This window comes from Pygocentrus nattereri, chromosome 14 (assembly GCF_015220715.1).
Source record: "Pygocentrus nattereri isolate fPygNat1 chromosome 14, fPygNat1.pri, whole genome shotgun sequence".
NCBI classification, from domain to species: Eukaryota; Metazoa; Chordata; class Actinopteri; order Characiformes; family Serrasalmidae; genus Pygocentrus; species Pygocentrus nattereri.
In genome coordinates this window covers 17,818,887-17,834,946 of record NC_051224.1, presented here as the reverse complement: position 1 = coordinate 17,834,946, position 16,060 = coordinate 17,818,887, and the positions used below count along the sequence as shown (strand labels likewise).

General features: G+C 41.0%; 1 protein-coding gene across 13 annotated transcripts in view; it reads right to left on the bottom strand.

Moving 5' to 3' along the window:
* The window catches only part of si:ch211-278a6.1 (SRC kinase signaling inhibitor 1), a 244,733-nt gene that overhangs the window by 196,495 nt on the left and 32,178 nt on the right, over positions 1-16,060 (bottom strand). For 10 of the 13 annotated variants that reach the window (XM_037544604.1, XM_037544606.1, XM_037544611.1 and 7 more), the window contains exon 2: positions 7,152-7,202. The exons of 2 other annotated variants lie outside the window; for them this stretch is intronic. In XM_037544604.1, the coding sequence (XP_037400501.1) occupies positions 7,152-7,202 (51 nt within the window). Of the gene's footprint in view, positions 1-2,749; positions 2,794-7,151; positions 7,203-16,060 lie in introns of those variants that run through there. One more of the 13 variants, XM_017697525.2, reaches the window with a different exon arrangement.

Genomic DNA, 16,060 nt, shown 5'->3' with positions numbered 1-16,060 from the left:
TGTCTGTCAGAAGGTGACTGTACAGGACAACCACTCCTGCTCTTCACTCTCACTGTGACTTAACCTCTCTCTCTCCTTCTCTTTCGGTCTCAGACACAGCTGCAAGCAGTCTCATCTACATTATCCATGAATATTTCATCCGCATAAGTCACAACACTACACAAAATAGCCAAACACATGCACAAGTTTGTATTCCTGTCTTTGTGGGATGATTGCATTCTCTTCTCTATCACTACTGGAGATAGAAAGCGAATAATCTCCGAATAATTTAGGTGAATAAGTCTTTAAATTTGGATTAACTAATGACACACAGCCTTTTAAAGATGCCAACACAAAAAACCTCCTTTCTTTCCTCCTACATCTTGCACTGTTCTTGAAATGGAAAGTCACGTAGCACTTGGGTCTACATTGCTTTGTATACAAATGCTTGCCAAATGAAAGCCAGTGTAAATGTAAATACTGCTGAGCCACAGATCACCTTCAGCCTTAAAAATAAAGATTTATTACCATCACTTGACAACAGTATTTAAATGTAACTATGTAATTACATACTTTATTACATAGGTAATTACAATAGAGAATATTTACATTGGGTATCGACACATTCTGCAGTTTAAGCCTCTTGAATACGGTTTGTTGATGTCAAACAGTGACAAAAAGCTACATTTTCCATTCCACAAAACAAGACACATTCAATGGGATGCACTCATGTGGGAATTCTGGGCAGATTTCCAATATTTTTACATTTCTACCAATGCTAGTACCAATGCCTACAGATAAATGTTTAAGAAAGATAGAAATTGGGGCTACATCTACTTGAATTTGCATTATTGAGAACTACAACAACTATTTCTATGAATTTACAAAAGCAGTAAAGTGAATAAAATTCATACATTTTAGCCCAGCAGTCCAGTGTCAGCTAAATGTTCTGCTCTTTTACAGCATGATAATTAAGGAATAGAACACAATGTTATTCGCAATAACACACAACCTTGAGTGTGCTATTGCTTTAATACAATAGTTAAATAAATAAAGTAATAAATAAATAAATTGGGTAGTGAACGTAGCATTTAACGTGGCCAAATTATAGTTCCTTAACAAGTAGCTTGTTGCTACATCAGAGTAACGAGCTCCACTCACTCGATCTTCAGCTCCACACACAGACCAACTGAAAGTTTGGAAATTTAGTGTAGTCTCATCATCAGAGTCTGACCAAATCGGCTGTGGGTCAAACGTGATCTTAAAAGTATCCATTTTCTGTTTGTGGCAAAGTAAGAACTAAAAACATTCTAATGGCTTGAGCATCTCCAACAGGATTTAAAGTGGTTGCTTAGCAACAGTGTCTCAGTGGAGTGATGCAGTGTTTGTGAAAAAATGTGATATTATGGCAAAATAACTGCACGGTTAGAATGCATCTCAACCAGTCAGCTTGCATGGCCAGAACTAACTGTTGTATAAAATGCTGTATTAAACAATAGGTTAAAACATCTGTCAAATTTAAACATCTGTCCAACGCCAAAGCCTTTTTAAAGCTAATATCTGCCAATACTGATATAATTTTGACAATGACATGCCTCCCAAATGAAAACTATAAATATCAACCTCTCACATGGTCAGGACCCACCAGCAGGCCCAAGACTATTATACACTTCTATAATATAAGAATAGCTCAACCAGTTTGCATTGAGGTCCCTGCAGTTACTGAACAATACGCCTTAGTATGCAACAAGCCTGGAACTTATAGGTATTAAGTTTTCTTAAAGCCCCATAGAACACTTCTATTGCTCAACTTTGTCTTGTCATCCATGTTTTATATTTTATAATTTTCTTCATTTATGCTTTCAAGGTGATTTGACTGGACTAGATCTCCACTTTTACAAGCAAACCTACGGTATTGATTAAAAGTGCAGAATACTGACTTCTGACAGAATTTATCCTTTTTAAAATGGGCTATGAGTGTGAAATAGTGGAGGAAGAATAAAATGTAAGAAGACAGTTCATAAACACCAAGGGAGCTTAACCTCAGAAGGGAAAAAAGCTACCTGACCTTTTTTCCTTTATCTAATAAAAGCTGCAATTAAACAAAACATTTTTCCACCAACCAAGTTTCCCCACGACCATAAAAGGTTCATGTTTTCATCAACCTGGAGACATTGGTCCCTGCAAAGAGCTAAACACAATCACACAGACACAAATCAGGCACTGAAATCAGGTTCCGGACACTAATTTAATAATCTTTCCCCAATTTCTCTCACTCTCCCTCATTCCAGCCCCAGGCTGCAGCAGACCAGAGACAGAGCCATATTCCGTCATCTGCTTGTTTCTGTGTTCCTCTCCTGATATTGCTGGAGACGAAATCTAATAAGAAGCTATTTGCAAGACCTTCTCGTCTGGCAAACAGGAAAAACATACACATACGGCTTGCGTTTCCACCTGGCCAGAGAAAAAAAAGGCTGTATAAATGAATCCGATAAAACACAGAAGGTTTCCCGCGGGAATTGTCAGCACTCCGCATCAATAATTCCAGCAGCTCATGAATATTTGAGAATTCTATACCTGTGACTGTGACAGGAGGAAAGCAAGCCAAAGACAGAAAATATAGTAAGAGAGGGACAGGGACAGAGAGAAAGAGAGAGAGAGAGAGAGAGAGAGAGAGAGAGAGAGAGAGAGAGAGAGAGAGAGAATTGATGTTGGGTAGATTTCTAGCAGAAATAGTTTGGCAAGAAAATTACACAGTCTTTCCACTTACCCAAGATGTAGTTGATTAGCCAGGACATGATTGGTGTCCAAATTTTCTTCTTTAGTTTATAACCGAAGCTCTGAGACCAATGTAGCTAACAAACACTAGAAGTCAATAGCCACCCAAATCTTTTCAGTAAAAACAATCCAAAAAAACTTGTCTAGAGCTTATACAACTATGCCCAATGCTTGACATTGGGCATAGTGACCTTAGGTTCATGTGTGGCTGCTTCAGAGTATCCAGTCTTATTGGTCATTATCTGTCTATAGCGATTATACAAACAGTGTGTGCAATGAGCTACACATACAGAAGTAACACCAGTAGTATATAAATATATATAATAACATAAAAAGTAATATGCCAGACATGTCAGCATGGAGTTGCAGAGGTTCCTAATGGTGTTCTGCAATAATCCATCCCTTGGAGCTTGAATATTCTCACGCAGTTCCTGAAGATTTTACGGTAGGAGTGGAGTGTTGACAGCACGTCCAATAGCATCCCACACATTTTCTTAGATCTAGCAATGCGGCTGGCCATGGCATTGTATCTGTATCTTCAAGGCAAGCTCTTGAGACGGCAGCAGTATACGAGCACTGTTCTGTTGGAACAGCGCACTGGATTGTGCATTCAGAAAAGGTAGGGCTGCTGTTTGCAGGATCTCATTAATGTAACATTGGGCTGTCAAAGTGCCAGTAATGAAGAGCAAAAATGTGGAATTGAACCCCACACCATGACACCAGGTCTTCTGGACATGTGACGCATGACAACAAAGCATTTATCTTGGCACTGACCACAGTGCCTTCACACATGGATTTGCTGGTCATCTCCACCAGGACAAAAGCAGGACTCGTCACTGAAGATGACCCACTGCCATTCTGAGTCACTCCATGACAGACTAGCAACACACCATTGTAATCTTTGGCAAGGTTGACATGGCGTTATGGCCAGTCATCGTAATGGTCTGTGTGCATTTAGTCCCGCATCGTACAGCTGTTTGCCAACGGTGCTGGCATCATTGCTCACTGAATGTCCGCAATTGTGGCTGTTGGGTCAGTCCACACATCAGGCAATCCGTTGGTTCTCCCTCTCCATGGTTGATGTAGGTCTCCCAGATCATTCACATCACTGGTGTGTGTCTTTCTTCTATCCACTGCCAGCGTGCTATGGTAATATACTCAAGACCAGTATTGCGCGTAATATGTCAACAAGACTATCCTGCTTCCCAGAGCCCTATGATTCAAACTCTTCTCAGAGGCATAATTTGCTTGCAAAGGATGCTACCAACACAGTAGCATAAGTCAGAATGGAAAGCAAGTGTAACGGGATGACCTTATATAGTCAGTCAGGTATAATGATAAGGCCCGTCCTTGCTTACATCACATGTGTGGCCGAGCAAGAAACTTGAATCATTTGCATGTCTCGTGATATCAATCCTACCCACCAAGTTCATTTCTGTGGGTTGATTCCTTCTGGGTGCAACTATTTTTTGATGATAAGTGTACATATTTATCTAATATTGCCTACATCTTCTATCTTGTTATCAGCCATAGTGGCACAGCTAGTACACAGTTTGTGTGCGCACTCAACAAATGAAAAATTAATTGACCAATTTATTAATTTTGCTTAATCAAAAATGCAATTATCCTAAATAGTGAACTATGCAATTTCAGAAACCATGATAAGCCAGTCATAACACCACAGAAATGTTTCTGAAGGATAATCAAAATTCACCAGTACAAGTAAATTAAATTTTATTTGAGCAGATTGCTAACTTACTATCACTGTATCGTAATATGAATTAGCTGTAACTGTAACTAGTACTATTGAACTAATAATACCACATAACTACCACAGTGCAGCTGTGACAGTAAACCAGCCAGCCAGGTTGTGGTCTGCGGTCTTCTCTATTTCTGTCAGTGATTTTGCATTATATACACTGTGTGCACACTTATTAGGCAAGTCTTATTTTTGAGGATTATTTTTATCAATCACCAACTACAGTGCTCTCGCTTAATCCAAAATGTTAATAAACCTCAAACATGAATGTTTAAGAAAGTAAAAGTGAGGTTTTGGCTTTCTTAGGAGAAACTATTATTGCGCAGAATTATTACGCAGCTAAATGAAAAACACACTTTCTCACTTTTTTATTTTCTTTTGTTCAAGTGAGAATTATAAACAAACAACTCAAAACTTTCCAATAAGCATTTCTGACATATAAAAAAAATCAGTGACCAATATAGCCACCCTTCTTTTCAGTAACAGTGATAAGCCTTCCATTCATGGAGTCTGTCAGTTTCTTGATCTGTTGACGATCAACTTTTTGTGCAGCAGCAACCACAGCCTCCCAGACACTGTTCAGAGAGGTGTACTGTTTTCCATCACTGTAAATCTCCCGTTTAAGAATTGCCCACAAGTTCTCAGTTGGGTTCAGGCCAGGTGAGGAAGGGGGCCATGTCATAAGTTTTTCATCTTTAACACCTTTACTGGCGAGCCATGCAGAGGAGTACTTGGATGCATGTGATGGAGCATTGTCCTGCATAAAAATCATTGTCTTTTTGAAAGATGCAGATTCTTCCTGTACCACTGCTTAAAGAAAGTGTCTTCTAAAAACTGTCAGTAGGCTTGGGAGTTGATTTTGAGCCCATCTTCAACATGAAACAGTCCATCTTTAATAATACCAGCCCATATCAGTACCCCACCTCCACCTTGAGGGTGTCTGACTCGAAGTTGAGCTCTGTGCCCGTTACTGATCCAGCCACGGGCCCGTCCATCTGGTCCGTCAAGTCACTCTCATTTCATCAGTCCATAAAACCTTTGAAAAATCTGTCTTCAAATATTTCTTGGACTAGTCTACATGCTTCAGCTTATGTGTCTTGCTCAGTGGTGGTCGGGTTTCAGCCTTCCTTACCTTGGCCGTGTCTCTGAGCACTGAACATCTTGTACTTCTTGGTGCTCCAGGTAGGTTGCAGTTCTGGAATATGACAGAACTGGAAGATAATGGGTTCCTGGTAGCTTCACGCTTGATTGTTTTGAAATCCTTGGCAGTTAATTTGCATCTTTTTTTCTCAACACGTTTCTTGTGACCCTGTTGAGTGTTTGCAACAAAACATTTGATGGTTCTGTTGTGTAGTTGGCTTTGCAGCGTTTCTAAAGTTTTTCTACGTTTTCTTTATTTGCAGCATATTTGTAAGCTGCAGTTCAGTTGTAGTCATATAGTTAAAAGTGTTTGCAGTGCGTTTACATTTGCAAGATGTTTAATATTTTGATATATATAAATATAATGGATTATGTAATCTGGATAACTTTGAAAACAGGCATAATCAGATTGCAGTTATCTTTATGGCTCACTATGGTTGTCACGACTGGCCCCTCCCAGTCCTGTCCATGTGTTCATGTTTTGGTTTAGCCCATGTGCATTTTTTGTTTTGGTTTAGCCCCCTCATTTCATGACTCTGCCCCTGAATGTCTCCACTTGTTTTCCACCTGTCCCTCATTTTCAGTGGGTATTTAATCCCTGTGTTTGCTGGTCTTTGTGCTGATCTTTGTCTCTGTTGCTTGAATCTCTGTCTGTGTTGTTTGTAGTGTTTGATTCTTGTTTGAGGTTCTGTGGTCTTTATTGTCATATCTGTCCCGCGATCTCTACGTGTTGGCTATATGAACCTGGACCGTTCTGATCATGACCCTGGACTTGCCCTTAATAAATCTCGCTTATCTCAGCATGTGCGTCCACCTCCTCGCTCCACGCTACAATGGTTGCCAACAAGACCCTATTCACAGTATAATCATTGCATTTTGGAGATACTTTTCCTGTGTATCCAACAATGCACTCACATACAGACACACATACTATAATAACCCCATGAAACCAAGCATCTCACCAGCAACCCATTCTGAAAATTTAGCAATGGCTCATTAAAACTCACTCAAAGCTGCTTCCAAAGGAGTCACAATACATGCAGGTCCTTGTTGATCACAGTGAAACATATCAGCATGTGGAATCACAGAGCCTTCTGTGTGCTACTGTGTTTTCTATCTCTGTACAAAATAAGCACAAGTCTGCCTTTGCTATTGCATGCACTGTGATTTTCTAAGTGAGCGTGTGAGCTTTAGAGTTCAGATCTATAAGAGATTATGACTGACTGGGTTTATCAGAGTAATGATAAAACGCAACTGAAGTATAACCTATTTTTCTTGTTCAAAAATGCAGTTTGTGACAAATTAAGTAAAAAAATATATTTTTAGCTCTTTATGTATCAAATGAATACAACAACAGCACTGAGAAATGAAGTTATTAACAAGACAGAACTCCTCCATTTTTCCACATTTCTGCATACATTTCTCTAAATTATTGAGATGTAAACATGTAAACAGGATTATACAAGGTGAAATGGTGCATTGTAGAGCAACTTACCAACTCGGTTGTCTTTACAGTGGTGGTGATAGGAACCAGGAGTTGCAATGTCTACAACACAAACGAAGAGTTTCATTCCAAAAGGCTGTATATCCATTTGTAACAACTTTTGGGTATAACAAATAAAAAATGCTGTTTACATTTCTCTAACAGAGGTCATTTTAATCATAACACAACAGTGATATTTCTCACATGTGTAAAGCACACTCCCAACAACACATATCATAAAAAAGAGAAAAGTCTTTAAAGTGGTCTAGAATGCGCTTTCCAGTGAAACCCTTCAAATATAGCCTTATTATTTACTATCCAAAACCACCAGTGAACCTATGTGTCTAGAGTTTTTATATGTATTGTTAATGATAGTAAAATATTGGTAATTCTAAGGAATGGATAAAAATATGTTAGGCCAAAGCTTATCTCAGTATTAGGCAGTGTATTATTATACAATGTATGTAAAAAGTCTCAATGAGCCATCAAACTTTAGAATTTAATTTCCTACCACCAGCACTGTGAGCAATTCTGACTCAGTAAGTTCCTCTAAAACTGAGCATTTCACACCAAACCACTCTGAATGACTCTGAATGTTTACATATTAACCATTAAGTATTCAGAAATGTAAAGTCTCTCTTTTAAATAGCAGAAATAGCCACTTGTTTACATTAAAATGGAATTCCACCAATTTTTCAAAATTCCTGAATAATGAAATAGTTAAGACGTAAACAACGTCATTCAGAGTGGTTTAATGTGAAAAGCTCTATTCTAAAGAATTTTACAGAATCAGAATTGTTCACAGTGGAGGTGATGGAAACCAGACGTCCAAAATATTTAATGCCTCCATCACAGAACATTATTACTTGGTAACAAATACACTGCCTAAAGCCTTACTTTCCAAAAGGTTTTAAATAAAGTTTTGGCCTAGAACACATTCTTTTGACTCTTTTGACAGATCTACCACTATCTTGCCAACATCACCATTACATATAAAAAGCTATGTAGCTGGTGATTTCGGAGAGCAAATAAAATGGCTATATTTGTGTTGTAGCCATTTGTGTTGTGAGTCCTGGTTCTGATTGCCACCACTGTGAAGAAAAAGAGTTGGTAAGTTTCTCTAGAATGCAGCATTGCACATGAAACCACTCTGAATGACTTTGATTATATCTTATTGACTGACTTGCAGAAGTAAAAGAAGAAAAATCTGCAGAATAATATTTCTAAGGGTCAACTAATGCGGGCGGCACGGTGGCGTGGTGGGTAGCACTGTTGCCTCACAGCGAGGAGGGCCTAGGTTCGATTCCCCGGCCGGGTGACCGGGGTCCTCTCTGTGTGGAGTTTGCATGTTCTCCCCGTGTCTGCGTGGGTTTCCTCCGGGTTCTCCGGTTTCCTCCCACAGTCCAAAGACATGCAGTCAGGCCAATTGGACATGCTAAATTACCCCTAGGTGTGAGTGACTGTCTGTGTCTGTCTGTCTGCCCTGCGATGGACTGGCGACCTGTCCAGGGTGTATCCTGCCTTTCGCCCGAAGACTGCTGGGATAGGCTCCAGCACCCCCCCGCGACCCTGACGGAGAAGCGGCTTAGAAAATGGATGGATGGATGGATGGGTCAACTAATGCTTTTTTTTCATTCTGGCTGAAAGTCTTTTCACATTTCAGAGACAGAGGAGAGGATCAGCTTTGATGAAGTTGCTCATCATGAGCAGATTTGTTTTGATGGAGAGTGTTTGTGCATCTGTGTGTGTGTGTGTGTGTGTGTGTGTGTGTGTGTGTGTGTGTGTGAGTGTGTGTGCGTGTGCGTGGGTGCGCGTGTGTGTGAGACATTCTAAAGAACGCCCACACTGACAGCATTCCGCCTGCACAGATGCCAACCCGGGCACTGGAGGACCCACTGCTTTGATAGTCGTCCAACGGTGATGACATCAGCACTAGTCAGCGCAGGAGGGGGCAGCAGATGGTGTGTATAAATGCATGTGTCATCAGTTATGGTCTTCACACACTCACACACCCCACTGTTTCACCCCAGCAAGTGGCTGGGATGGAACATTGCTACAAGAGCAAAAACGTGGGTGTGAAGGGGAGCCCAAAAAGAGAGATCTAGGTTTAAATCCCAGCTGCGCAGCTTACCATTTGGCCAATGAAATGGCAGTCTTCCCTCGCTGCTAGACAATAACGTTCAAGGTGCGAAATACAGAGGTGTTAACATCTTTGACCCCTGCATTTCTTAGAATTAGAATTCTGACGGGTCCCTGAAAATCAGCTTATCATGAAATCATGACAACAGAGGAAATGTCTAAGATCTCAGCTGTCTCAGATCTTAGTACAGCATGTGTGGCATACTGTATTAAGAAACTATAAAAGAGTGTTTCCAAACATTTTGCTGCCTTTAACGCCAGCATTAACGGTGCCATAGTGAGTGAGTTAGCAGCTAGACAACGCTGGAATAGTCATCCGGCATGGGACCCCCCAAATACCAGAGGGTATTTCATACACTGATAATGTCGATCACTTAGTAACCTCCCTTGAGAGTGCTGAGACACTCAACACATATCAGCTTGTAGAGTTTCAGAGTTTCACGATGGAATCGGAGCACCACACACTGGAGCACTGCACCACATTGTGTAGTTTAACATCACAACGGTGCTATACTGCATACAGAGCTTCACAGTGAGAGTGCTGATAAACATCAAGTTCACTCTTACACTCTTCTCATATAAATGTAATGAAATAAAACTTTCAGTGTAAATTTGTCATGTTTGGCACCAGTAACTGAAAACAATTCTGGGCAACATCTCAAAAAGGATGGTCCTTCTTAGGTTCCTAGGCAAAGGGGATGATTCTATTAAGAACCAAGAGTTCTCTATGGAACCATTTTATGTTTAAATGGATCTTTGCATGATGAATTGGTTCTTCAGACTGATGCAGTATAGAACCATAAACACTCAAAGAACACTTTGCATGATTAACAGGTTCTTTGCATCTTTAAATAATTCTTCAGATTGATGGAGAATGTGCTGCAGGTGGCTCTATATAGAACCTTTTTGAAAAGGGGTCTATGTAGCACCAAAAAGGGTTCTTCTATTGTTACAGGCTTAAAATCATAATAATAAATGAATATTGATGGTGTTATAAAGAACCCTTTTTGAAAAGGTTCTATATCGAATCATATAAAGCACACCCTCCTTTTCACAAGAACCTTTTCACAATCGTGCTAAGTGTTCTTTGAGTGTTCATTGTTACATAAAGGACCATTTTCTTTACCAAAGAACCCCTAAAGAAGCATCTTTTTTAAGTGTGTACATAACACATTCTCTGTCTCTGAAGAACCATTTCACCACATTCCCAAAAAAGATGGTTCTTCAAAGGTTCTTACATAAAAAGAACAGTTCTACTTGGAATCATGAGTTCTATATTGAACGACTTCCTGTTTAAATGTGTCTTTGCGTGATGAAATCGTTTTTCAGATTGTCGGAGAATGTGCAGTATACCCTTATACATAGAACCTTTTTGAAAATGCTTCTGTATAGCATTAAAAAGGGTTTTGCTATTGTTACGTTATAAGCATGTAATAACAGAAGGACTCTTTTTGGTGCAGGTTATACATGAATTGGTTCTATATGGAACCCATGGTTCTAATCAGAACTGTTTCCTCTAGTAAAGAACCCCTGAAGAACCATCTTTTTTGAAAGTGTTGTAATGTTATCTGAGTTAACATATCATCAGCATTTGTCTGTTTATCTAAAAGACTTATTGCATTTCTCTGTACATTTCAATCCACATGTGATATACTACGGGCTTTCTTTTGTCCGAATATGGTTTTAATGTAATGTATGGCACAATACCGAGTGGAGCGCTGTGACCTGCTGAGAAACAGTTTTCAAATTCTGTACATGTTCATTAAAAACAAAGGTTTCAAATTTTTATGTGCAGTGTGCAGCAGCCTTCAGGACAGAATGTACTGCATGCTGTAGTTTTAATCTCAGCAGAAACTCTGACTTGGCAAAAGAAAATGAAAACAAGTAAGTGATGGACTACATAAAGTAACTCATCCAGGCTTGGGCCTTCCAAACATTCTGTTAGTGAGCAGTTCCTGTTATATCACTGTAGGCACACATATCAGGTAAACAGAGTAAAACTCAAACAAAAGTAATGCAACCTTCATAAAAAAAGGCCTTTCCAAAAAACAACTTAAACAGAAGCACAAAAGTAGCACCTCAAAAACTACACAAAAGAATGGAGCAGTGAATAACGTAACCTACACATTGTTCCACTCACCCCAGATACAGGGTGAGTGGAACCAAGACATGTTCGTTGTCCAAATTTTGCTTCGTTAGTTTAACGCTGGAGCTACGAGAATAGTGTAGCTAACAAACAAACACAAGAAGTCAACAGTCACCCAAATCTTTTCTATAAATTCTTAGAACTTCTCTCAACCCACTCAAACCACATACAGGTCTTCACGTAGGTCAACTTTGTCAGTGTGGCTTGGGAAACAGTATAAATTACTGTACAACTTAACTAGGGATGCATTGATACTGATACTGGTATCCAGTATCGGCTCAATACTGCACTCATTTACTCCTAATCATAAAAATTCACCAATATCGGCTGATACAGTGTGACAGAACCCAAGTGTATGCTGCCACACTAATGAACAAATGCAGTAGGAGAGGCTCTGGTTACACAAAGAAGAGTTAAGTGTGACTCTATGACAGTCGGACACAAAGTTGTTGATCACTTTAAACATTCTGGTCTTCGCAGATAACCAACAGGAATACACTGTGTGATTTTAGACCATTTTAAGCACTGCTGTAGGCCAGCTAAAAGGAGGCAAAAGAGTCATGATTTGCTACTAAGTCCATCTGCATTGACTTTATTCTGTTTGATTGTAATAGAGAAGTATAAATATTAATACAGTGATTTAAAAAAAATAGGCTGTGGCAAGACTGCATTGTCCTACTCTTATACATCACCAACTGGTTTAACTTCGTTGCCCAGTGTTAGCAGTACTGCTGTATCAGTTTCTCAGTGCATGTGCTCAGTTCTCAGCCCGCAGCATGTTATTTTGAATGAAACGGCTTTATTTGAAATTGTCTGTGCCTGTAAAGGCATAGCATGTCAGTCAAACCATACAGTGTGAGCATAAATTGTAGGTTTTGTCCATATATGATCCATACATGGCCTATATAGCATATATCATACAGTATGAGTCACCATTGAGCAAGATATACAAAAATATACAAAACAGTGTATATTTGCCTATATCTGCCAAAGAAAAGACATAAAATTCCGCACGTGACATGTGACACGTACAACAATCTGTAATAATATCTATAATCTGAGATGAAAGACGCAGTGCAATAACGACTGTACTAGAAGTTACAGGTAATGGCATATAATGGCCATACTGAATGAATAAATATGTGCAGATATTGGTACCAAATAAAGTGTCTAGTGTCCAGATGTGCAAGATGTGCAATAAGGTATGCAGAAAGTGCAATATGTGCAGCATGCTATCTATATGTGCAGATGGATAAAGACACACAAGATCAAGTATGAGACCTATGATGATTCATGATTTAACATGAGATTTAACATGAGATTCAGATTCAGTCCTCTTCTCTCTTTACCCTTCTCTTCTGCCCCCCCTGGGAAGAGCTAAAGAGCCTGATGGATCTCCTGAATCTGTCAGTTGAACAGCTCTGTGACAGCAACCTGCCACTAAACCCTTCCTGCTCTTCCTGTACATGAAGATGGTGTGCAGTGGGTGGCCATCATCCTCCATAATGGAGAGCAGTTTGTGTAATGTCCTTCTCTCAGCTACCTTGACCACAGAGTCCAGTTCCACACCGACCACTGACCCCGCTCGCCTGACCTGCTTGTCCCATCACATCTCGTCTCTCCTTTTTATGCTTCCTCTCCAGCACACCACAGCATAAAAAAGACAGCTGGCAACCATGGTCTGATAGAACATCTGCAGGAGCTTCCTACAGATGTTAAAGGACCTCAGCCTCCTCAGGAAGTAGAGCCTGCATTGAGCCTTCCTGTACAGGATGTCTGTGTTGGCTTACCAGTTCAACTTATCATCCAGCTGCAGACTGAGATGCCTGTAGGTCACTACCCTCTCCACTTCAACCCCCTCAATAGAGATTGGCTGTGTGGGTGGCCTATCCCTGCGAAAGTCCACCACCATCTCCTTAGTCTTGGCAGTGCTCAGAAGCAGGTTGTTCCCATGGCACTGCTCCACAAAGTCTTTCACCAGGGTCTTGTACTCCTCCTCCTGCCCTTCCCTTACACAAGCCACAATGGCAGTGTCATCTGAGAACTTCTGCATGTGGTACATCTCAGAGTGGTTCTAAAAGTCTGAGGTGTACAATATGATGAGAAAAGGAGAAAGTACAGTCCCTTGTGGTGCTCCTGTGCTGCTGACCACAGTGTCTGATGTACAGTCCTTCAGCCTGACATACTGAGGTCTGCCAGTGAGGTATTCAGTAATCCAGGAGACCAGGTGTTGATCCACTTGCATGTTAACCAGCTTGTCTCTCGGAGGGGCTGAATGGTATTAAAGGCACTGGAAAAATCAAAGAACATGACTCTTACAGCACAACCACCCATGTCCAGATAAGAGTTGGCTCAGTGGAGGAGATATAGCATGGCATCATTCACTCCCACTTTCTCCCTGTAGGCAAACTGCAAGGGGGCCCTTTGAGTGTCAAACCTGGGGTCTGAGAAGGTGTAGAAGAAGGCACTCCAGCGTCTTCATGACATATGAAGTTAGAGCAACAGACCTGAAGTCATTGAGTTCACTGGGTCACTCCCTCTTGGGAACTGGAATGAGGCATGATGTCTTCCACAGTGTGGGAACCCTCCCCAAGCACAGGCTCAGGTTGAAGATGTGCTGTAGGGGTGCCCCCAGCTCAGCAGCACAGGACCTAAGTAGTCTAGGATGTACTTTGTCTGGACCAGCTGCTTTCCTTGTGTGGAGTTTCCTCAGCTCACCTGTAACTTGATCTGCAGTGAAGATGTGCAGAGGGGGAGGGGGGCTGCAGCGGTGCTGCAGATCAGATCTGATGCATTAATGTGTGAAGAGGGGGTAGAGGGGGCCGTGATGTTTGTGCTGTCAGCCTTTGGGAGGGTGGCATGAATACCAATAAGAGAAGATGAGGTGTTGATGTCCAGGCAGACAGAGACTGAAGCGCCAGGAGCTGAGAAAAGGGAGGGTGTGAAGGTGACTGCTGGACATGCAGGTGCTGTGGAGATCTGAATAGGGAAGTCAAACCAGTTATAGAAGATGTTGAACTCATTGGCTTTCTCTGTGTCACTGTCCATCCACTGCTTATAGCCTGTAATGGTCTTCATACCATTCCATACCTCCCTCATGCTCCTTGGCCTCTCGCAACTGGACTTTGAGCTCCCTCTGTACGCTCCTAAGCTCTTCCTGGTTGTTGTCTTTAAAGGCTGTCTTCTTCTTGTTCAGCAGGCCTTTGACATTGCTGGTTATCCAGGGCTTGTTATTAGCAAAGCAGCGTACAGTTTTCACAGGAACAACAATGTTCATGCAAAAGTTCATGTAGTCTGTCATGCAGTGTGTAATCCCCTCAGTGTCCTCCCCATATGGCTCCTGCAGTACACTCCATTCTGTGGATTTGAAACAATCCCTGGGAGCTGCTTCAGCTTCAAGAGACCATTTCCTGAATTGAGTAGTTACAGGCTGTCTCCAGACATGGGGTTTGTACTGAGGCTGCAGGTAGACCAGGTTGTGGTCAGATTTTCCCAGAGGGGACAGGGGTGTGGCCATGTATGCATCCTTCACATTGGCGTAAAGGAGATCAATTGTCCTGTTCTTCCTGGTGGGGCAGTCTACATACTGGTAAAAATAAGTGAGCACTGAGTCCAGTGTAATGTGGTTAAAATCACCAGAGATGGCAATGAAAGCCTAAGGGTGCTGGGTCTGAAGTCTCACGATGATAGCGTGTATGACGTCACACATTGTCTCAGCATCCATGCCGTAAATACAAACAACAACATAAACACAAACAACAATGGCATGTGATAGCTCCCTAGGCACACAATATTGATGAAGATGCACCACCAGCAGTTCAATATCCCGACAGCAGATTATCTCCTTCACATTCAAATGTCCTGGGTTGCACCATCTGATGTTAACAAAAAGCATGAGTCCCTCACCTTTGCTTTTGCCACTCAGTTTAGTCTCCCTGTCCACTCTCACGGTGGTGAAGCCGGGAATGCCCACGTTGGCATCGGGAATGTTGCCGGTTAGCCACGTTTCCGTGAGACATAAAAGACTACATTCTCAGTATAAAAGCTAATTTGAACCAGTGCTGCTAGTTCCTTCATCTGCAATTGTTAGCTACATTACCCTTACAAGTAAAAACATCTCAGCTTATCGACTGTATCTGCAGTGGAACTTCTCAGTACATCCAGCATAGGATCTGAAGTGTGTTTGGCTCTATTCTTCTCTTTTTGAAACATTTTTGGCCAAAAACTGCTGCTCCCCACAGACAGTTCAAAGACTATATTGATATTACAGAGCTGAAGCAGCAGTATTCGATATTTTGCTTAAATGTCAGACAGATCTGATCTTTTCACGTCATCTTAAAACTACATTCCTAAGTGATTTCTCATTGATTTCATATGTGACATGAGCCATATAACATATAACCAACTAGTTCTTTCTTATTTACCAAGGAAACACAGCAGTGGTACCAACTTCATTGTAAAAATATTACTGATTTTGAAAGTAACGCTATGGTTCTGCTTGGCTTCTACCTTTTTGCAGTGAGCAAGGCAATGTGACTGGTCCATTCAGCTAACATGGCAGCAGCTAGCATAATAAAACGTATGCAGGTTGATCCTTTCAGAACATCACTAAGCTCAGCAGACAGATGTGGATCAG